This window comes from Mandrillus leucophaeus, unplaced genomic scaffold (genome assembly GCF_000951045.1).
Source record: "Mandrillus leucophaeus isolate KB7577 unplaced genomic scaffold, Mleu.le_1.0 Scaffold284, whole genome shotgun sequence".
Lineage (NCBI taxonomy): Eukaryota > Metazoa > Chordata > Mammalia > Primates > Cercopithecidae > Mandrillus > Mandrillus leucophaeus.
This window is the reverse complement of record NW_012102965.1, coordinates 1,925,493-1,949,221: the sequence shown is the minus strand read 5'-3', so window position 1 is coordinate 1,949,221 and position 23,729 is coordinate 1,925,493. Positions and strand designations below refer to the sequence as shown.

Here is a 23,729-nt window from a genome sequence, read left to right as displayed (position 1 = left end):
TTATTATTATTATACTTTAAGTTCTAGGGTACATGTGCATAACGTGCAGGTTTGTTACATATGTATACTTGTGCCATGTTGCTGTGCTGCACTATCTTATTCTTAAGGATGCTGCACAAATGTGGTCTTACCATATGTTTTGCCTGGACAATAAAGAAAGGCGGAAAGAGCATGAGCTTGGAAATCAGAACGACCCAAGGTCAAATCCCAGCTCAATTTTTTTATCTATGTGAACACAAGTGAGTTCCTCAATCTCTTGGTGCCTTCTAGTTTCTTCCTTCATAAAATGGAGAAAATTCAAGCATTAAATGAAGGTTTAGCTAAGATTCCTGGTACATAATAAGGACTTATTAACAGTAGTTATTATTATTGCTATAAAAATTTTATTATGTAGGGCCGGGCATGGTGGCTCACACCCGTAATCCTAGAACTTTGGGAGGCCAAGGTGGGCAGATCATGTGAGGACAGGAGTTCAAGACTAACCCTGGCCAATATGCCTGGCCAAAATTAGCTGAGCATGATGGCAGGTGCCTGTAATCCCAGCCACTCGGGAGGCTGTGGCTGGGATAATCACTGGAACCCAGGAGGCAGAGGTTGCAGTGAGCTGAGATCGTGCCATTGCACTCCAGTCTGGGCAACAGAGGGAGACTCTATCTCAAAAAAAAATTTTTTTTATTAGGTAGATCAACTATATTTCAAGTCCTTAAGTTAATGAAAGAGAAACATATTAACAGGTGATCACTAATTCAGGGTAATGATATTGTATGATACTTAAAACTTAAACCAGATATTTTACCAAAGTGTTCTCATTTGTGAATTGAAGTTAGTTAAATCCTATGATCTCAATGATAATTCTCTTAACCCTTGGTATATCATTAGTATCCACAAGCCTAATTTTTCATGAATTTCTTGTTTTGAGCTATTTTATTTGTAAGAACTGATATTTTATGATTTCTGTTATTTCTTGGGAGGTCTTTCAAGAACAAATAGAAAATGTACTTACTTTTAAAAAAATAGAACAAAACTCATTCTAACCTGTAATTACCATTATCGGTCCACTGGACTCTTATAAATCTAAAATACATTATGGGATAATAGTGTTCTTATTTTTTATTTCATTTATTTTATTTTTTTGCTAATTCATCATCCTAGGAGTTATTTCATCATTATTCATAAATTATTCCCAAATATGTTTTTTAAAAACACTAAAATAATAAGAAACTTATGGACTTGCATAAAGCAATCATTCTCAACTGGAGATGATTTTATCTCCAGAAGACATTTGGCAATGTCTGGAGACATTTTCCCTTGTCACAACTGAGGAGCATGCTACTGGCATCTAAAAGGTAGAGGCCAAAGATGGTGCTAAACATCCTATACTGCACAGGACAGGCCCCCACAACAAAGAATTACCTGGCTGAAAAGGTTTATAGTGCCAAGGCTAAGAAACCATTTCTAATTTTATGCCTACAGTGGCATAAAAGAAGAAAATCAACAGAGAAAGATCTTTCAGAACTATCAGATTAATCAAAACATAAATGCAGAGACAGCAGTATACTAGATTCTAATTTTGATCGTGAAATTGGAAATCTCAAACTCTTGAGTCTTCAGAGGACAAGTCTAGATTAGTTTTCTGAAACTTAAGTATCAACGACTGAACAAAATATTTCTAAGGACAAAAAAGAATTATGATATCCTCACCCAGTTAGTCATTCAACATGAAGACATTGCACAATGTTTTACATCAAGAATCTGAACCAACTCATTGTACTAAAAGGACTTGTGATGGTAATGTGAATCTTTTATGATATTTGTGCCACTAAATTTATTTGAAATGATTCACATGTGGACAGATGCTGATGGCAGATACGCAAATAAAGGTGGATGAAAGAAAAAAATGTAAAAATTAAAAATGCATCAAATTATTAATTCTAACTAGTGTTTAGAAATCTAAAAATGAAAATATTTTGCAATTATGAAGCAAAGATGACTGACTTCAACAAAACTGCATGCTTTCAAAGTTCACAAAAGTATCAAGTTTTGACTATGCAAATGCAAGAAGCACTAAGAGTAACGATAAGCTAGTACCTATCAGAGAAGTATTTCAAACTATTTACAACTGACACCAGTCTAATTTTTAAAAAATTAAATATAGGTCAGGCATGGTGACTCACACCTGTAATCCCAGCACTTTATGAGCCCAGGGCAGGAGGATCACTTGAGTCCATGAGTTCAAGACCAGCCTGGGCAATACAGTGAGAGCCTGTCTCTACAAAAAAACATTTAAAAAAAATTAGGCAGGCATAGTGGCGCCCACCTGTGGTCTCAGCTACCTGGGAGGCTGAGGTGGGAAGATCGCTTGAGCCTAGGGGGTTGAGGTTACAGTGAGCCAAGATCACACACTGCATTCCAGCCTGGGTGACAGAGTGAGACCCTGTTTCAAAAAAAATAAAAAAGTAAAAAAAATTAATTACAGCCAGACGCAGTGGCTCATGCCTGTAATCCCAGCACTTTGAGAGGCTGAGGTGGGCGGATCACGAGGTCAGGAGATCAAGACCATCCTGGCCAACATGGTGAAACCCCATCTCTACTAAATATACAAAACTTAACTGAGTATGGTGGCGCATGCCTGTAATCCCAGCTACTCAGGAGGCTGAGGCAGGAGAATTGCTTGTACCAGGGAGTCAGAGGTTGCAGTGAGCCAAGATTGCACCACTGCACTCCAGCCTGGCAATGGAGTAAGACTCCGTCTCAAAAACAAAAAAAAGTTAATTACAAAACAAGATGAATCATATGTTACTTTGCACAAATAACTACTTAATCCTTAAGTAATGAGCTACCTAGTACATTAAAAATGTGATTAAAGAAATCTAATATTTAAGCACATTTACAGTGCATAAAGATTCTGCCTTACTCTTTAATAAAATAGAAGAAAATCATTCATGGAAACTAAAATTTCTTTAGTAAGATTTCAGAATACTAGGAAAATACTATTAGTATCATTGTACAGTTTGAAATTAAATGAAAAAGAAATTTGAGGCAAAACCTCAAAACTGCTATAACCTCTGTACTTTACTAGAACTGATTTCAAGACAAAATGTTTGCCAAGGACTTTCTGAGAGATGAATAAATGACAATGTTCTGAAAAATAGAAGAATCTCTTGAGTTTGATAGTACGATTCATAGCTTAAGGGTTTTAAAAAAATAACAGTGAAATAAAATTAGAAAAATGCTATACCTTAACAGACTGCAAGACGCTAGTCCCATGCTCTGTTTCAATTTTGCAATTATCACACTCAATACTTTGAACTTTTACACAGCCAGACCCTGATGACTTGATATCTAAACCTAGAAGTAAAAAAAGAAGAAAGCACGTTAGTACTGCAATTTATAAGCTCCAAAGCATTTTAGTACCCCCAGAAATCCAACTCCTCAGTTATGTCCATAATATTGCCGAATCCTGGAAAGGGCATACTCTAAAGGTAAGGGGTCTTCTATCATGGCAACGGGACCAAATACAATAGCCTTTCTGCCAGTTTTTAGAAACAGAGCAGTTATTTCTACTGGCCTAAATCATCTAAAGAGAACTAACATAGATGGGAAGTAAAGGAGACTGCAATTCTGGTAAGTACTCCTGTGAAAGACTGTAGAAGCCTCTTCCCCAGTATATATGATCATGACTTAGGTTTTCAAAGCCTATGTCTAACCTTTCATACCTAGAAAATGAAAATATTATCATGCAGCTATATCACAAGGTATTTGAAGTAATTTTTTAAAAATGGGAACAACTTTGAAAAACCTAATATATACTATTAAAACTACAAGATCAGGCCATGAGCAGTGGTTCATGCCTGTAATACTAGCACTTTGGGAGGCCAAGGAAGGAAGATTACCTGAAGCCTAGGAGTTCAAGACCAGCCTGGGCAATGTGGCAAAACTCCATTTCTACCAAAAAATAAAAATATTAGCTGGGCATGGTAGCATACACCGTAGTCCCAGCTACTCAGGAGGCGGAGGTGAGAAGGTCACTTAAAACCGTGAAGTCGAGACTGCAGTGGGCCATGATTGTGCCCCTGTACTCCAGCCTGCGTGAAAGAGTGAGTGAGATGCAGTCTCAAAAACAAACCCCCACAGGATTGTGGACAAATGGCAGTGGTATATGAAGAAAGTTTGGAAAATAAGGAATCACAAATGCCATCCTTGGCTGTCTATTTAAGATGTAACTGCAGGCATCTCTGTATACAAATTTTAAAAATTAAAAACACTGATATTTAATTTGGAATTAACATAAATATTGATGATTTCTCTTAAAGTAGACAAGACCCACCCCCGCCCCACTGGATTCCTGAAACCACAGATAGTACCAAATCCTATATATTCTATGTTTTTTCCTATATACATATCAATGACCAAGTTTAATTTATAAACTAGGCATAGTAAGAGATGAACAACAATAATAGAGCAATTATAACAATATACTGTAATAAGTTATATTACTGTGATCTGCCAAAATATCTTAATATTTTCCTACAACAGTTGAGGCAGGTAACAAACTGAGAAAGCCAAACGGTGGATAAGGGAGGACTACAGCATCTGCTATTTGGTGCAACTGTAAGCATTATAAAAGATGATCTTAAAAATGCTAAATGCTATTATTATTATCATCATCATCAATATCTTCCTTCAGTTGCAGGAAAAAAAGTGTGTGTACACAGTGGCTTGCCATTTAGGAAATAACGCAGAACCCAAAAACCTAGGAAAGGTTATTTTGCAGGCATTATTATTGAAGTTTCCTAGGCAGGCTTACTATGTGTTTTTCTTCAAAGCTTGCTACTCATGGAAAACTTAGGCCAAAAAGAATGGAAACATAACAGTAAGAAGCTGGGCGCCTGTCTCAAACCAAATACTCAAACCAGGTGATAAACGGAACATCCTATTGACAGGGCTGTTTTGGGACACACCCCCAGGCTGTGAGTAAGGGGAAATGTAGATGGACTGCCATACCATTGAATGAATTGTCAAGAAACTTCAACCTTGAAAAATAAGCCAGTTTGCTAATGACAACGGGATAAAGTAGAACACAAGCGGCTCCAGAAATATAATTTGACCTGGATTATACCAAATCATGTTTCCATTCGATGTATAAAATTTCTATAACAAATTTTTAGTTAGGCAACCTAATTTTTAAATACTACTCGGATACTCAAGAATAGAACAGAGGAAAAGGTGCATTTCCGAAGGTGCCAACTGTAAATTAGGTTTAGAAAGCCAGGACCAATTAAAAGTGCAAGTCGACCAAATTTAGTAAGTTCACTGTGCGTGCCCTGGGACCCAAACCCGTTTTCACTTCATTTCACTTGCCAAACTTCAGGGGCGCGTTCACCTCCACGAACGCCTGGGGGTCGATAGTGTCAGACAAAATGGCCATCTCCTCCAGAGCCTCGTCGTACTTCACCTGCAGGCCGTCCAGGCCCCGCGCGCTGCCCTCCACGCCACACACCGCGACCAGCACGCGGTCGCCATCCGGGTAGGTGAGGGGGTCCAAGGGCCTCACGGCCAGGTGGCACGGGAGCCGCGCCCGCAGCCGACCGAACGGGCTCACCTGCAGCGTCCACTCCTTCAGAGTCCGGCGCGCCGGGCCAGGCGGAGGGACCTCAGCCTCCGATCCGGGCCAGCGCTTGCCCCGACCTGAGCCGTACGGCCTGGCTTGGCAAGCCCAGGAAGCCCAGCGCCCAGTGCCAGCCCACAATCGGACCTGACGGAGACAGAGACGGAGGCAGCCAAGCTCCCAACTTGAGCAGGGGGCAAGCATGGCGCGCCCCTCTCCAGTCCTTAGAACACTTCAGCTACGGGGAGGGTCACTTGCCACGGCCAATCGACTTGGCCACTATGCTGCCTCAAGTCAAATAGGAGACGTCTGTCAGGGTTTGCTGAAGCAAGAGGGAGCCGGTTCGCTTGACTAGGCGATTTAAACATCGGCCATGCAAGCCCCAGAGGCAAGTTGCAATTTGAAAGCCCTAAACTCTGACCCGGACTCCTAGCCTACGCCCGCCCCTTTCGCTAAGGCGGACGGGATAGGTAGTTGTAAAGGGGTGGAACATCGCAGAGCTCTGGCATCTTAGAAACCACATATCCCAGGAGGCAATGCGCAGGGGAGCCCGGGTAAAAGGGCATGTGTTAGACTTCCTGGGAAAGGCGGGCGCCCTTTGCCTCAAGACCATTGGCTATTGGAGGGGCGGTACATAGGAGTCCAACTGGCCAATGGAAAGCACGAAAGGGGCAACGTGGGTAAAGCTGCGCGGTCACCTTGGATACCAAGGACGCGACTTCTTGTTTGGCGAGGGTGGAGCTTCGAAGTGAGACCCAGGAGGCCAAATCCCAAAGAGCCTAAAATAAGGATCAGGACCAAGGGAAGGGGTAAGAAACTGCGCTTTTTAAGATGACAACTAGGTGCAAACTAGGAGTAACCTCTGTGGGTGTCAAGACCCATGCTTCACTAACCTAGTGCAGGCGTCTCCAGGGGATAGAGAATGCCTTGGCAAGAGAGTAAAGAGCCTTTACTCTTGGTGCTTTTTGAGGGAATTGCCTCTTTGGAAGTGTATTCCCTCCTATATTTCAAATATAGGAATAGAGTACTGGCTCCTTCCTGACCCTAAGTGACCTTACTCTTTGGGTTTTAATTTGCTCACTTTAAAAATGAAGATAATAATACTTGCCTTGCCTTGCCTCAAAGGGTTTTTGTAAGGATCAAGTAAGAAAATGGATGGGAACGTGGTGCACAGTCTACAAAATTACCGTGTAAAGTACTGCATTTTTATTTCAACGTACTTAACATTGATTCTGAGTTACCAAGAAAATTATGAGAGATCAGAACTTGTTTTGAGAATAGCATTGATCTCTTTGACTACAAATGATCCTCAGTTTTAGAGTGTTTAAAAACAAAACAAAAAAAAGACACAAAAAAGGGAGTTACCATGGTGCGGTGGAAAGAACAGGGACAAGGGTCAGATTATTTTCCTGGCTCTGCCACTGCTTCATCTGTGTCACCTAGACCTGTTTCTTTAGTTTTAAAATGAAGAAAGATGTTTCTCAATGACCCTACAAGGTGTGTGTGTGTGTGTGTGTGTGTGTGTGTGTTTACCTTGTATAATTCTATGGGAAGTAAAGTAATGGGAACAGAAAGACTTATTTTCTTCTTTCCTGCCTGGTTTCTCTCTCCCCCTTTGTGCCGCTACTTCCTCCTAAAATTTATTCCCTAAATTATTTAGCCAAGACACCTGCAAACACTAACATTTCATAAAATGCAAGTGCCTTAAAAAATTGAAGCTCTTACCCAAGTACAATGACTAGAATTCCTGGGGCAATCGTGATAGACAGACTGGGCTAAAGCCCTCCTGGGTACAAGTCTCAGGTACTCTGCCAGCCACTATCTTTTTAAAAATTCAGTGTTTTCTTAAGTTATCATTGCCTCTTTTCTGTCTTTCTAGTCCTTCTTCCCTCCTCATTCCTCCTTCAGTGAGGACTGACTCATTATAGGTGCTAGCTCAGGTTCAGCAAGGGCCCACTGCAATAGTTCTATTCTTGCCTTTGTGTTTCATTGGTTATAATTATTCAAAATAATCTTCAAACTATTTTTTAGTGAAAACTGACAGGTGTAACTTTGAAAAGAAATTTGAAAAAGGCACTGGTTTAAGGAAGTTGAGAATGTACTCAAATTTTCTGTAGAGGCACTAGACATTTTTAGATTAAATATTAATTCTTAATAGATAATTCTGTTTATATGGTAATTTTTCCTTTTCTGAGACAAACTAAGTTAATGGAATTGGCAACTGAACTATACTTTTCTATGTAGCATAATCATTATTTTACTTTTTCAAAAAAACAAATAGAATTGATTGAAAATTGACTTTTCTGATCACATGAGGTTGAAAATGGAGAAAATTATTATTAAGATTGATATAAAATATTTAAAGTTATGGACATTTAAAAACAGTATAATGAGTATCAAATCTGTCCACATATCAACAGTGATTAATAAAAGTTATATCTTCCATCTATATGACATAGTTGTCAAACCATGTTCACATGCATCATCTCACTGCATCCTCGCTAATTAAGTGGGAAATTATTCTCCTCACACTATAGATGAGGAAACAGATTCAGAAACATTAAGATTAAGCAATTAGAAGATCTGGCCCTTTTATCACTCTACCAAAATGTCCTTCTATTTTCCTGACACCTTTGAAGAAAAAATGAAATTATTCACCTCATAAGTAGAAAATTATATACAACTTTTTTCTCCTTATTTAGAGTTTGTTTCTAAGATATTTTCACATCTTAGTTTTAAAAAGTCATTTCTGTGGTCATGAACATATACTTCTGGTAGGAGTGTTAAGTTAGTACAAAATTTTTAGAGTTCAATTCAGCAATAAGCATGAAAAACTTTTTCTATGACTCAGAAATTGTACTTTTGGGGATGTAAGCATAAAATTAGGGATACTCAAGAAATTACATTTTATAGGGTTACTTCTAAGAGAAAATAATTGCATCAATTTAAATGCTCCCTGGCCAGGTGCAGTGGCTCATACCTGTAATTTCAGCACTTTGGGAGGCTGAGACGGGTGGATCACCTGAGGTCAGGAGTTCGAGACCAGCCTGGCCAACATGGTGAAACTCTGTCTCTACTAAAAATTTAAAAAATTTGCTGGGCATGGTGACGGGTGCCTGTAATCCCAGTTACTCAGGAGGCTGAGACAGGAGAATTGCTTGAACGCAGGAGGTGGAGGTTGCAGTGAGCCACGATCACACCACTGCACTCCAACCTGGGCAGCAAGAGTGAAACTGTCTCAAAAAAAAAAGTTAAATGCTCCCAAATAAGAGAGTATTACATGAATTGTTATATATCTGATATATTATGCAACAATTTAAACATTATATCTTGATATGGGAAATATTCTATATATAAAGTGACAAGAATAGATACAAAATTGCATGTACAGTATGATCCCAATTGTGTAATAATAATAATAAATTTAACATAGAATTATACTTTACAGAAACAATTCCAGAGGGATATATACTACTTGATAACAGTGGTTATCTTTAAGCAGTGATATGATGAGTGGTTATTGCAATTTTTTGTGTGTTATCAATAGTGAAAATATATTACATTTATATAAGAAAACAATTTTAAAGCATTTCTTCACATATATTGTTTCCTAAAACTGGCTCAAATAATCAGATGGGCAGAGGATTTCTTACCATCTAGATGTAAATGTCAATTAATATTTTATTAAATGATTTATGTTCAAAAAATGGACAGCAGAGGTCATGAGAGAGTTTTCAGAAGAAAAGGTAACCAAAACAAAGAATTCAGAGAAAAGCCGTAAGAATTTGTTAACTTTCTGATTTATAAACTATTTTAAAAATATATCTTATGACTTCTATTATTCTTGTGAAATATTAATAAACTCAACAATCTTAACTAATAACTATCAACATTGAGAAGTATTTAATGAATATATATAGGTACTAATTCTATTTGAAATCTCTATGTGAAACTGCAAATAGACACAGTTTTATTTCTTCCTTTCTAATCTGTATGGCTTTTCTGTTCTAGTGTTATTGCACTGGCTAAGACCGCCACTACAATATTGAGTTGGAGTGGCAAAAGCAGAAATCCTTGATTTATTTCCTATTTATGAGGGAAAACATTGGGTATTTCAACAATTAGGAAGTTAGCTGTAGATTTTTAAAAGATGCCCTTCAGCAAGTTAAGAAAGTTTAATTTCTAAGTTGCTTAGACTTTTTATCATGAGTGAGTGCTGCATTTTGTCAAATGCTTTTTCTATATCTATGAAGATGAGCATATGGTTTTTCTTCTAATTTATTGATGTGGTGTGTTACAGTGATTGTTCTTCAAGTGTTTCATTCCCTCAATAAACTACATTTGATCATGTTATTGTCAGGGAGCTTTGGGATGTCAATTTCCTGGCCAGAAACCTTTGTGACCACAGCACCTTTGCCCAAATTCTTGTTCTGCATCCAGGAAGAATAAGGTACACAGACAAGTGAAGGGTGAACAAGACGAAGATGAGCTTTATTAAGTGTTACAAGAACTCAGAGGAGACCCACAGTGGGTAGCTCCTCTCTGTAGGAAGAGCATCTGTCCAGTGTTCAGTTCTCATTAGAGAGGAGGCCCTGAAGAGGGTAGCCCCTCTCTGCTACCGTTTGTCCTGTTGTTTGCAGCTCTCAGTGGAGAGCAGGCCCTGGAGAAGGTGGCTCCTCTCTGCCCGCAGGTTGTCTCTGAAGCTCTCAGCAGAGAGGGTAGCTCCTTTCTGCAGCTGGTCCTTACATAATGCCTCCACCCTCTTCATCCTCTGGCCAGCTTCTGCCCTGCTCTGGCTGAGCCTAGGGCTTTTATGGACCTGAGGAGAGGAAGTGCATGCTGATTGGTCCGTGGGTAGCCATGGGCTGCTGGAAGAGGCCCCATGAGTCTCCACACTGGTCTGCAGGATGGGCAGCTGGCCCCCAGCCTTCAGGCCCTCCCTGGACTGAAGGTAGGGCCTTTCTGGGGACCTGCCCCCTTCCGCCCAAGAATCTGCCTGCCTCCTGCTGCCATTCATGGCCCCAGGGCTCAACCCCAACCTCACTCCAAGATCTGAGCCAGCTCCAGGAAAGGAGAGAGGTCAGGCAGCAGGAGCAGACACCCCAAGCCTGCAGGGATTGGGGGGCCTTCCCAGGCCCCAGAGGGTGCAGGCTACAGAGATGCCTGGGTCCTGTGGGTGAGAGGGCAGTGGCGGCTGCACCCAGGGAGCTCCTACACGCCAACTCGGAAGGGGCGGGACTCCCCAGCTCCTGCCTACTCCGTGTAGTGGGAGGCCCAGGTCTGCAGCTGCTGGTCGGGCGGCTGCAGCTGCACCCAAGAGGGCAGATCTTGCCTGCTCCCAGCCCTGCGTCAAGAGCACAGGGATGCTCCGATCTACAGCTGCGGTTTGGGCGGCTGTAGCCCCGCCCAGGAGGGTGGGCTCCTGGCTGCTCCGTGGAGTGGGAGGCCTGGGTCTGCAGTCCCAGCCTTGCCTCCGTGCTGCAGCCAGCGTGACGGCGCCAGCCACTGCCATCATTATCTTTTCTATAAATTGCTAGATTCAACTTGCTAAATTTGTGAGGATTTTTACGTATTATTTTCATGAAGGATATTGGTCCAAAGTATTCTTTCATGTCTTTTTCTGGTTTTGATATTAGGGTAAAATTAGAAGGGCAAGTGTTGCCTCTTTTATTTTATGGAAGATTGTTAGAAAACTGTTAATATGGTTTAGCTTTATTTATCCTGCTCAGAAGTCAATATGCTTTCTTTGTCTAAAGTCTCCAATTTATAGATCTTCAGACTTTCCTTGCTCTTTCTATTTTTTACTTTTGGAGCTCTCATTTAGACATATATTTTAATTTCTCATTCTGTCATCCATATCTCTTAACTGTGTTTACAAGATTTATGCCTCTTCATCTTTTTGTGTTTCATTCTGGATGATTTCCTCAAATCTATGTTCCAATTCATTAATTCTTTCCCAGTCTTTGCTAATCCATTGTTTAATATCTGCATTGAATTTTTCATCCCAATGACTATATTATCATTTCTAGAATATTTCTTTGGTTCTTTAAAAAAATCTGTTTTCTCTTATTTTAAACTGCCCTGTTCATTTTACTGTGGTTTCTTTACCTTCTCTTGCCTCTTTAATTATTTTAAACATACTTATGCGAAATTATTCTTGTCTGTTCTGTTTTTAGGTTGCTGTTTCTCTCTTGCTACATAAACAAACTCTGTCTCATGGTGGTTTATTTCCTGTCATGGCTTATAAATTTTTATTTGTAGCTCATCTTCAGCAGGAGTTCTCTTTTCTGAAAATCCCTTACATTCTAGATTATAATAAAAATTTTCTTGTTCCCTCTAGAACAATTTTGGATGTGCTTCAGTCAGAACTCGACCAATTTCCATGGTCATGGGCCAGGTTTTTCATTTTTATTTTCTTTTGTTTTTGCTTCATTTCCTTCTGCAAAGTAACTCATTCATACAAAAGAATAAAGTATGAATAAAGTCTAAAGAATAATAGTAAAAAGAACATCTTTATGCCTAACACCCAGTTTAAGAAATAAGACATACCGATAAGTTTGGGTTTCATTTTTTCTTTTTTCCTCCTTTATCTTCTGGCTTTCACTTAAAAGCAGGCTGAATTGAGAACTGTGTAGAAGAAAAGGGGCTCCTGCCCCACAGAAAGTCTAGGGAAATCTCGATTTTTTTTTCTTTTCTTTTTGGTCTGCTGGCCGTGCCCCAAGGCCAGCTCCAAACACGGATTTGCACTGCCACTGCCAAGCTGTGAAGATTCCTAAGAATAAAAGAGAACACTGTCTCTCTGAATAGAGGAACTGGAAAGAAAGTGTGTGGGGGAATCCTCATACTATTTCTCTTTTTTTCTTGATATTTTACCTCAAGGGCAGCCCCAACTACTTGGAAGTGAATGGCAGCATAAGGCAAATCTTTAAGACAGCCTGATCCTTCTGGCCATAACAAAGGGGGCCCACAAAAACCGTAAAGTGTAGGAGAAATCCCATGTAGGAGAGAACTGGTGATCCTAATTCTGTGTTTGAAACTACGTAAGTAACAGGGTCAGCCCTACTCCTGCACGAACGTGGAGTACAGTAGGCCCCTCTTTGGCTTTGCTTTCTGAGGTTTCAGTTTCCCATGGTCAACTACAGTCTGAAAATATTAAATGGAAAATTCTGGAAATAACTCATAAATTTTAAATTGCACACACTGCTGAGAAGCATGATGAAATCTTGCACTGTTTCACTCCATCCTTTGTGCAGCATATCCACACTGTCTATCCCACCCACCCAATTGTCATTCAGTAGCTTAGCTGTTTTGGTTATCAGATTTGCTGTTGTGATATCTCAGTGCTCATATTCAAGTAACCCTTATTTTACTTAATAATCACTCCAAAGCACAAGAGTAGTAATGCTGGCAATTAGCAGATACCAAAGAGAAGCCATAAAGTATTTCCTGTGAGTGAAAAGGTGAAAATTCTCAATTTAATAAGGAAAGAAAAAAAGCTATATGCTGAAATTGCCAAGATCCAAGGTTAGAATGAATCTTCTGCCTGTGAAATTGTGAAGAATGAAAAATAAATTAGTGCATAGTATATGTAGTTTGGTACTAATCCTGGTTTCAGTCATCCACTGGGGATCTTGGAACATATCCCCCATGGATAAGGAGATACTACTGTAATCTCTACTGATCTGTCTACAAGTTCGCTGATCCTTCTCCTTGCTCAAATCTACCATTGAACTCCCCCAGCGAATTTTTCAATTATTACAATTTTCTACTTAGGAATTTCAATTTGGTTTCTTAAAAATTTCTACTTACTGATATTCTCTGATGAATTACATCGTACTCTTCTTTAATTCTTTAAACATGGTTTCCTTTCATTCTTCAAACATATTTATAACATCTGCTTTGAAGTCACTGTTAAATCAGACACCTGCCCACTAGTCACTTAGTAGCCATCTCAGTTATCAGATCAACTGTTGTATCTCAGGGCTTGCATTCAACTAACCCTATGTTACTTCATAAGGGCCCCAAAGTACAAGAGTAGTGATGCTGACTACTTGGATATACCAAAGAGAAGCCATAAAGTGCTTCCTTTAAGTGAAAAGGTGAAAGTTTTTGACTTAATAAGGAAATAAAAAAATCATATGCTGAGATTGCTAAAATCTATGATAAGGACAAATCTTCTATTTGTGAAATTGTGGAGAAGACAATTTTGTACAGTTTTGCTGTCACATCTCAAACTGCAAAAGTTATAGCCACAGTGCTTGTATAGGATATATAGGGTACTATCCACAGTTTGAGGCATCCACTGGGGGGGGTCTTATAAATGCATCCCATGCAGATAAGGGGAGGACTACTCAAGAAAGCATAGTTAAGGCTTTGAGAAATGAGCTATGATAAAAATACCACAAAGGTCTCAGAACAACTCGTGAGTGTTGCATGTAATGTACAGACCCAAAGAGCATAGCAAAGGCTTTGTAAGCTAAATATTGGAATTACTGTCCCTGAAGGCATGACAGAACTTGTGATCTGAGCCTGACCAGATTGATTGCTTACTAAAACAAACAAACAAAAATCAGTATCTTTAGAAGATTTTAGCAGGACTCAGAGCTTAGAAGATTTTAACAGGACCCAGAGCTTCACAGCCAGCATCATATCCTTTTCTTTTTTTTTTTTTTTTTTATATGGAGTCTCACTCTGTCGTCCAGGCTGGAGTGCAGTGGCGCAATCTCGGCTCACTGCAACGTCTGCCTCCCAAGTTCAAGCGATTCTCCCACCTCAGGCTCCCAACTAGCTGGGAGTACTGGTGCTTGCCACCACACCTGGCCAATTTTTATAGAGATGGGGTTTCACCATGTTGGCCAGACTGATCTCAAACTCCTGACCTCAAGTGATTCTCCCACCTTGGCTTCCCAAGGCTGGGATTGCAGGCATGAACAGCATAATACTCAAATTGTCCATCTTAAAATCCCAAATTACTCAACATATCAGTAACAGGAAAATCTGGCCAAAATTTTCAAAGGAAAAGATACCACCCCCAAATTATCAAAGACTATTTACAATCGCCAGAAACCTTGAAACAACCCAAAGTTCTCTCAGATGTGAGTGGAAAAACAAACTGTAGTACATCCACATAATGGAATGCTGCTCAGTAATAAAAAGTGACAATTGGTACACACAACAAAATAGATAAAAATCTCAAGAACAGGCCAGGTGCAGTGGTTCACGCCTGTAATCTCAGCACTTTGGGAGGCCGAGGTGGGCTGATTACTTGAGGTCAGAATTTCGAGACCAGCCTGGCCAACATGGCAAAACCACGTCTCTACTAAAAATACAAAGATTAGCCAGGCATGGTGGTGGGTGCCTGTAGTGTCAGCTACTTGAATGGCTGAGGCAGGAGAATCCCTTGAACCTGGGAGGAAGAGGTTGCAGTGAACCAAGATCATGCCACTGCACTTAAACCTGGGCAACAGAGCGAGACTTCATGTAAAAGAAAAAAAACAAACTCAAGAACATTTTACAAAGTGAAAGAAGCTATACTCGAAAGATTACATACTACGTGATTCCACTTTTATGATATTCTGGAAAAGGCTAAATAAAAACGATGGGGAGCAGATCAGTTGTTGCCAGGAGATACATGTGGAGGTAAAGTTTGACTACAAAGGGGCACTGCATGAAAGAATTTACTTTGGTCCAGGGGAAGGGAAAGAACTGTTCTGCATCTTGATTGTAGTCATGGTAACATGCGTACAGGCATTTGATAGAATGCACAGAACTGTCAACAAAAAGAGAAATTTTTACTCTGTGTAAATTTAAAAGTGAATTTCAAAAAATCACGCATAAAAAGAAAACACCATCTGTGAAGCAGATGACCTTACAAGTGAATTCTACCAAATATTTTAAGGGAAATACTACCAGTTTTACATAAACTGTCTCAAAAATTAGAAAGGAGAGAACTCTTCCCAACTCACTTAATGAGGCCAGTATCGTCTTGATAACAAAATTAGATAAAAATATTGCCAGAAAAGAACTAGAAAATAATCCCTCATGAACACAAAAGCAAAATCCTTAACATTACATGAGCAAATCAAAATGAATAATATGGGAAAAGGATAATGCATCATGGCCAAGTGGGGGTTTATCTCTCAAATGCAAGATTAATTTTATGATCAAAAATCAAGCAGTGGACCAGGTGTGGTGGCTCGTGCCTGTAATCCCAGCAGTTTGGAAAACCAACGTGGGAGGATTGTTTGAATCCAGGAGTTCAAGATCAGCCTGGGCAATATAGTGAGTCTCGGTGTGTACAAAAAAAAAAAAAAAAAAGAAAAGAAAAAAATTAGCCAGTCATGATGGCACACACATGTAGTCCCAACTACCCAGGACACTGAGGCAGGAGAATCAGTTGAGCCCAGGATGTCAAGGCTGCAGTGAGCTGTGATTGTACCATCACACTCCAACCTGGGTGACAAAGTGAGACCCTGTCTCAAATAAATAAATAAATAAAATTAAGCAGTGTAATTCACCACTCACAAACTTAAAAAAGGGAAAATGTGATTATCTCAATAGATTTTTTAAAAAAGTGTTTGATAGGCTGGGCATGGTGGCTCACGCCTGTAATCCCAGCACTTTGGGAGCCCAGGGTGGGTGGATCACCTGAGGTCAGGAGTTCGAGACCAGTCTGGCCAACATGGCGATACCCCATCTCCACTAAAAATATAAAATTAGCCGGGCATGGTGGTGCATGCCTGTAATCCCAGCTACTGGGGAGGCTGAGGCAGGAGAATCACTTGAACCTAGGAGGCAGAGGTTGCGGTAAGCCGAGATCACGCCACTGCACTCCAGCCTCAGTGACAGAGCAAGACTCCGTCTCAAAAAAAACAAATTTTTTTTGGCAAAACTCAGTGTCATTCCTGATAAAAACTCTCCACTAACTTGAAAGAGAAGAGAACCTCCTCCAACAGCAGTCATCTATGAAAAATTTGTACTTAGTGCCACACTTTAATAATGAAAGACTGAATGCTTTCCCTTTGAGATCTGGAGCAACTTTTGTTGTTGTTGTTGTTGTTTTGAGATGGAGTCTCGCTTTGTTGCCCAGGCTGGAATGCAGTGGTGATCTTGGCTCACTGCAACCTTTGCCTCCTGGGTTCAAGCAATTCTCTTGTCTCATCCCCACTTAGTAGCTGGGACTGCAGGTGTGCGCCACCACACCTGGCTAATTTTTGTATTTTTTAGTGGAGACGTTGTTTTGCCATGTTGGCCAGGCTGGTCTCGAACTCAGGTGATCCGCTCGCCTCGGCCTCCCAAAGTTCTGGGATTACAGGCATGAGCCACCGCGCCTGGCCTGGAACAACTTTTTTTTTTAACCACTTTTATTCAGCATTGTACTGGAGGTCCCATACAATGCAATTGGACAATAAAAGGAAATAAAAGAGCTTCTGGTTTGGGATTCTTCATGTAAGGAACTTGGTGCTACTCCATCCTAACAAATAAAAAGCTGAACAGACTGAAAAATCAATTACATATGTTTAGGTACACACACACACACACACACACACACATACATGCTTCTATATGAGTAAAATTAATGACAGCAATGGTATAATTGGCAGGAGGGAGTAATTGTGATTATTTTGTTATTATAAGGTGAAGCAGTACACAATTGTCCCTTGGTATCTATGGAGCATTCATTCTAAGACCCCTGTGGATACCAAAATCCACACATACTCAAGTCCCTCTGCATACCCTGCGTAAGACAAAAGTTGGCCCTCTGTCTTGGGGGATTTTGCATCCTACAATCTGCATTTGGCTGTGGATGCAGAATTCTATAAGAGGGAGGATTGACTGGATGTATTGAAAAAAATTCTTGTAAAAGTGGACCTGTGCTGTTCAAACACATATTTTGCTAGAGCCAAATGTAGTGTCATTTGAAAGTGGACTAGGATTAGTTGGAAATTAATACTGCAAATTTAGGGCTACCACTAAAAGAAAGAATTATAAATCAAATGCTGAAAAGGAGAGAAAATTGAATCATATAAAATGCTCAGTTAGAACCACCAAACAGAAAAAGAGAGGAAGACAAAAATAAGAACAAACAACAAGGGCAATCAATAAAAAATAGTAACAAATATGGTGGATAGTAATCCAACTACAGCAGATCTTCAAATAATGTTGTTTTGTTCAACATTGTTTTATAGTAATATTGACTAAAAAAATTAATTTCTGGCTAAGGCCGCTGTGTGTGTGTGTGTGTGTGTGTGTGTGTGTGTGTGTGTGTGTGTCTATGGAGCATGCATGTTCTCCCCACATCTGCCTGGGTTTTCTCTGGGTACTCTGGTTTCCTACCACATCCCGAAGATGTGCATGTTACGTTAGTTGGAGACTCCAAATTGTCCCTGTCTAAGTGAATGTGGGTTGGGGGTGTGTATGTGTATCCTGCAATGGAATGGCATCCTGTCCAGGGTTGGTACCTGAGCTGCTGGGATAGGTTCCAGCTAGCTGAGACACAGAACTACAATAAGTGAATTGGAAAATGAAGACATAAACAGATACAAATTATTGCAAAATAAAAATTCATAAAGTATGTGATAATTATACAAATGCACAACAATAAATGCAGTATGAAAGCACTCAGTAAGCCTACCATATTTGTTGTTGTTTGTTTTTGAACTGCATAGTGGTAGAAGATGCTTCTCACAATGTTTTCTTTGCAAATATTTATTCCTTGATTTAACCCATCACAACTACAACCACCATTGCTCACTGGTTCACCAAAAATTGAGTAAAGAATTATCTTGCTTTTCTTAATCTTTCTTAAATATATGTATAGCCCGCATTTATTTCAATTTTTAATGTTAGAAGTGTTTTGAGTCTTTATTTAGAAGTTTGGGTCAGGTGCAGTGGCTCACACCTTTAATCCCAGCACTTTGGGAGGCCATGGTGGGTGGGTTGTTTAAGCCCAGGAGTTTGAGACCAGCTTGGGCAACATGGCGAAACCCCATCTCTACAAAAAATACAAAAATTAGCCAGATGTGGTGGTGTGCGTCTGTAGTTCCAGCTATTCAGGAGGCTGAGATGGGAAGACTGCTTGAGCCCAGAAGATTGAGGCTGCACCAACAGAGTGAGACCCTGAAAAAATAAAAAGGGAGAAAGAAAGAAAGAGAGGGGGGGAAAAAGAGAGAGAGAGAGGAAGAAGAAGAGAAAAGAGAAAAAAGAAAGTTGGTAATGTTTTTCCATAAGAACTTGTTTATATCAGATAACCTATAGTAATACTGGTTTTGTTATGCATTGTCTTGCTTAAAGTCTCAGTTTCTGAGAGCCTGTCAACAACATTAAGTGAGGACTTAATATATATATCAGTAATCACTTTTGAACAGCAATGATAAATGCACCAATTAAAAGACAGAGATTGTCAGAGTGGATGAAAAAAAACAAGACCCAACCATAGGATGTCTACAAGAAATCTACTTTAAATATAAGATATATACATTAAAAGTAAATGGATGGAGAAAAATATACCCTGTTAACACTAATCAAAAGAAAGCAGAAATAGCTATATTAATTTCAAACACAGTTGACTTCAAAAAAGGAAAGTTATCAGTGATAAAGGCATTATATAATGATAAAGGAGTCAATTGTCCAAGAAGATCTAATAATCCCTAACACATGTGCACTTAACAAGAGCATCGAACTAGGTGAGACAAAAGTGATAGAGCTGCAAGAAGACATATTTAAATCCACTATTATAATTAGAGACTTCAACATTCCCCTATCAGAAATGGACAGATTCAGCAGGTAGAAAACCAGTAAAGACACAGATGAATTCAACAGCACCATCAATCAGCTGGATATAATGGACATCTGTAGACTACTTTATCCAACAACCACAGAAAACACACTCTTTTCAAGCTCACATGGAACATTCTCTAAGACACATTCTGGGCCATAAAACAGCACTTAACAAATTTAGAAGACTAGAAATCACTCAGTGTCTGCTCTCTGTCTACAAAGGAATTAAATTAGAAAGCAACAACAGAAATATAACCGGAAAATCCCAAAATATACAGACATTAAACGACACATTTCTAAATAATACATGGGTCAAAGAAGGAATTTCAAGACAAATTAAAAAATATTTTGAGGCTAGGCATGGTGGCTCATGCTTATAATCCCAGCACTTTGGGAGGCCAAGGCAAGAGTATTGCTTAAGCCCAGGAGATTGAAGTCACAGTGAGCTATGATTGTGCCACCACCTGTCTCAAAAACAACAGCAACAACAACCACTGAAACCCTTTCAATTCGATGAAAGTGAAAACAACATATCAACATTTGTGGAATGCAGTGAAAGCAGTGTTTAGAAGGAAATTATGTAACATTGAATGCATATTTTAGAAAAGAAGAAAGATCTAAAACTGTTTCCACCTTAGAATACTAGAAAAAGAAGAGCAAGTTAAATCCAAAGTAAGCTGAAGAAAATAAATAATAAGAATTAGAGCAGAAATCAATGAAATTGAAAACAGGGAATCAATAAAGAAAATGAAATGAAAAGCTGGTTCTTTGAAAAGATCAATAAAATTGATAAGCCTCTAGTGAGTCTGATTAAGAAAAAAGAGAGAAGACACAAATTACTAACATCAGAATGAAAGGGGGGACATCACTACAGAACCCATGGACATTAAAAAGATTTTAAAAAGGAATACTATGAACAGCTCTGTATCTACAAATTTGGTAACTTAGAAAAAATGGACCAATTATTTGAAAGATGTGACATGCCAAAATCCATATAAGAAGAAATAGACTCTCTGAATAGGCCTATATCTGTTAAATAAATTGAATAAATAATTAATAACCTTCCCAAATAGAAAGCACAAAGCTCAAATGGGTTTACTGGTGAATTCTATCAAACCTTTAAGGAAAAAATTATACTAATTCACTATAATTTCTTTTGGTAGATAGAAGAATACTTCTGAATCACTCAGAGGCCAGCATTATTCTAATGCCAAATCTAGACAAAGACATTAAAGAAAACAAAATTATGGACCAATGTCTCCCATAAATACTAAGTGCAAAAATCCTCAACAAAATTGAATCAACAATGTATAAAAATAATTATATACCACCACCAAGTGGGATTTATTTCAAATATGCAAGGCTGGTTCAACACTAAAAAATCAATAGATGTAATCCACCACATCAACAGGCTAAAAAAGAAAAATCATATGACCATATCAATAGATGTAGAAAAATTATTTGACAAAATGCAAAGCCCATTCGTGACAAAAAACAAAAACTCTCAGTAAGTTAGGACTAGAAGGGAGCTTCCTCAACTTGCTAAAGAATATCTATATAAAACCTGTAGCTAACATCATACTTAAAGGTGAGAAACTAGAAGCTTTTCCACTAAGATCAAAAAACAAGGCAAAGATGTCCCCTCTCACCACTCCTTTTCAATCCTCTGCTGGAAGTTATAGCTGAATGCAGTAAGACAAGAAAAGTAGGTAAAAGATATACATTGGAAAGAAAAAAAATAAAACTGGCTTTATTTGCAGATAACATGATTGTCCATGTAGAAAAAGTATCAACAACAACAAAAAACTCCTGAGACTAATTAGCGTTTATAGCAGAGTTGTAGGATGTAAGTTTGTTTTGCAAACATCAATCACTTTCCTACAAAGCAGCAATGAACAAGTGGAATGTGAAATCAAAAACAAAATATTTCCATTACAACTCCTTAAAGTGAAATACTTAGGTATAAATCTAATGAAATAAAGATATATAAGGAAAACTAAAAAATTCTGATGAAAGAAATCAAAGAACCTAAGAAATGGAGAGATACTTCATGTTCATGGAGAGAAAGACGGTATTTTCAAGATGTTAGCAGTTCTTCCTAAATTGACCTGTAGATTCAATGCAATCCCAATCAAAATCTCAGCAGATAATTTTGTGGATATCAACAAAATTATCCTAAAGTTTATTTTAAGAGGTGAAACACCCAGGATAGCCAACCCAATATTGAAGAAGAACAAAATTGGAGGACTGAAACTACCCAACTTCAATGCTTACATATAACTCAAATATATGTAGGTTCTGTGTCTTAGTTCAGGCAGCTGTAACAAAAATGCTATAGACGAGGTGGCTTAAATAACAGAAATTTATTTCTCACAGTTCTGGAAGCTGGGCATTCTGAGATCACAGTATTGCTGGTGATACTGACCATGCTGGCATGGTCAGTTCTGATGAGGCCTTCTTCCTGGTTTGCAGACAACAGTCTTCTTGTTATTCCTCATATGGTGGAGATAGAGAGAAAGGAAGCTATATAGCTACAGTAATCAAGACAGTGTGGTACTGGCAAAAGAGTGGACAAATAGGTCAATAGAACAGAATAGAGGGTTCAGAAATAGGCCCACATAAATATAGTCTGCTGAATTTTGACAAAGGAATTAAGGCAATACAATGGAGTAAAAGATAGTATTTTCAACAAATGGTGCTGGAGGGGGGCACTTGCAAAAAAAAAAAACAGGTATTAGAAGAACTGGACATGTACATGCAAAAAAAAAAAAAAAAAAAAGAATCTAAACACAGATCTTACACTCTTAACAAAAATGAACTCAAATGGATTTTGACCTAAATGTAAAATGCAAAACTATGAAACTTCTAGAAGATAACATAGGAGAAAACCTAGATGACCTTGGGTTTGGTGAATACTTTTTAGATACAACTCCAAAGGCATAATCCATTAAAGAAATCATTGATAAGCTGAACTTCACTGAAATTTAAAAGTTCTGCACTCTGAAAGACAGTGTCAAAAAATGAGAAAACCCACAGGCTGGGAGAAAATATTTGCAAGAGGCACATTGATAAAGGACTATTATCCAAAAAATACAGAGAACTCTTAAAAATTCAAAAACAGCAACAAAAAGATGTAAAAATGGGCCAAAGACCTTAACAAAAATGTTAGCAAAGAAGACATACAAATGGCAAATAAGCACATGAATACATGCTTCACATTGCAGGGAAATGCAAGTTAAAACATAGTAAGATACTATCACACACCTATTAGAATGGCCAAACTCCAGCACACTGACAACACTAAAAGCTGGCAAGAATGTGGAGCAACAGGAACTTTCATGTATTGCTGTGAAAAAGTAAAATGCTATAGTCACTTTGGAAGATAGGTAGCTTCTTACAAAACTAAATATACTCTTAACATATATCCAGCAATCATGCTCCTTAGTATTTACCCAAAGGAGGTGAAAACTTATGTCCCTATAAAAATCTGCACATAGATGTTTACAGCAGTTTTATTTGTTTATGATTGCCAAAACTAGGAAGCAACCCAGATGTCCTTCAGTAGGTGAATGAATAAATAAACTTTGACACATCCAGATGATGCAATATTATTCTGTAATAAAAAGAGATGAGCTGTCAAGCCATAAAAAGACATGGGGGAAACTTAAGTGCATATTACTAAGTGAAAGAAACCCATCTGAAAAGTCTACACACTGCATGACTTCAGCTATATGACATTCTGGAAAAGGCAAAACTGTGGAGACAGTAAAAAAAGATAGTGATTGCCAGGGAGTTTGGGGTGGGTGGGGAGAGATGCATAGGCAGAGCACAGAGGATTTTTAGGGCAGTGAAAATGTTCTGTATGATACTATAATGATGGATACCTGTCATTACACATTTGTTCAGATACCTAGAATGTACAACACTAAGAGTGAACTCTAATGTAAACGATGGACTCTGGGTGATTATGATGTGTCAATGTAGTTTCATCAGTTGTAACAAATGTGCCATTCTGGTGGGGGATGTTGATGATAGGGGAAGTTATGCACCTATGGGAACAAGGAGTATGCCGGAAATCTCTGTACATTTCTCTCAATGTTGCTATGAATCTAAAACTATCCCCACCCCCAAAAAAATAAGTCTTAAAAAAATCACTTTAGAAAAGAAGTAAAATTGTCTTTATTCACAGACAACATGACTGTGTAAGTAGAAAATTGTAAGAAATCTATTAAAAAGCTACTAGAACTAAAACGAAACTTTACAAAGTTATAGGATACAAGGTCAAAAACAAAAGTCATTTTCTTTCTTTTCCTTCCTTCCTTCCTTCCTTCCTTCCTTCCTT

The 23,729-nt window shown here is 38.7% G+C and overlaps 2 protein-coding genes across 3 annotated transcripts in view; one reads left to right on the top strand and one right to left on the bottom strand.

Annotated features, from left to right (window-relative positions):
- FAM185A (family with sequence similarity 185, member A) overlaps window positions 1–6,058 on the bottom strand; it is a 64,997-nt gene extending 58,939 nt beyond the window's left edge. Inside the window, exons 1-2 of one of the 2 annotated variants that reach the window (XM_011985463.1) lie at window positions 5,362–6,052; window positions 3,239–3,348 (exon numbers count right to left, since the gene is read on the bottom strand). In XM_011985463.1, the coding sequence (XP_011840853.1) occupies window positions 3,239–3,348; window positions 5,362–5,812 (561 nt within the window). In that variant the 5' untranslated portion in view covers window positions 5,813–6,052. Of the gene's footprint in view, window positions 1–3,238; window positions 3,349–5,361 lie in introns of both variants that reach the window. The other variant, XM_011985464.1, reaches the window with a different exon arrangement.
- Window positions 6,059–6,289: 231 nt separating this feature from the next.
- Window positions 6,290–23,729, top strand: part of CCDC146 (coiled-coil domain containing 146) — a 196,170-nt gene continuing 178,730 nt past the window's right edge. The window contains exon 1 of the mRNA XM_011985461.1: window positions 6,290–6,417. The gene's annotated coding sequence lies outside the window, so the exon portion shown is untranslated. The remainder of the gene's footprint in view (window positions 6,418–23,729) is intronic.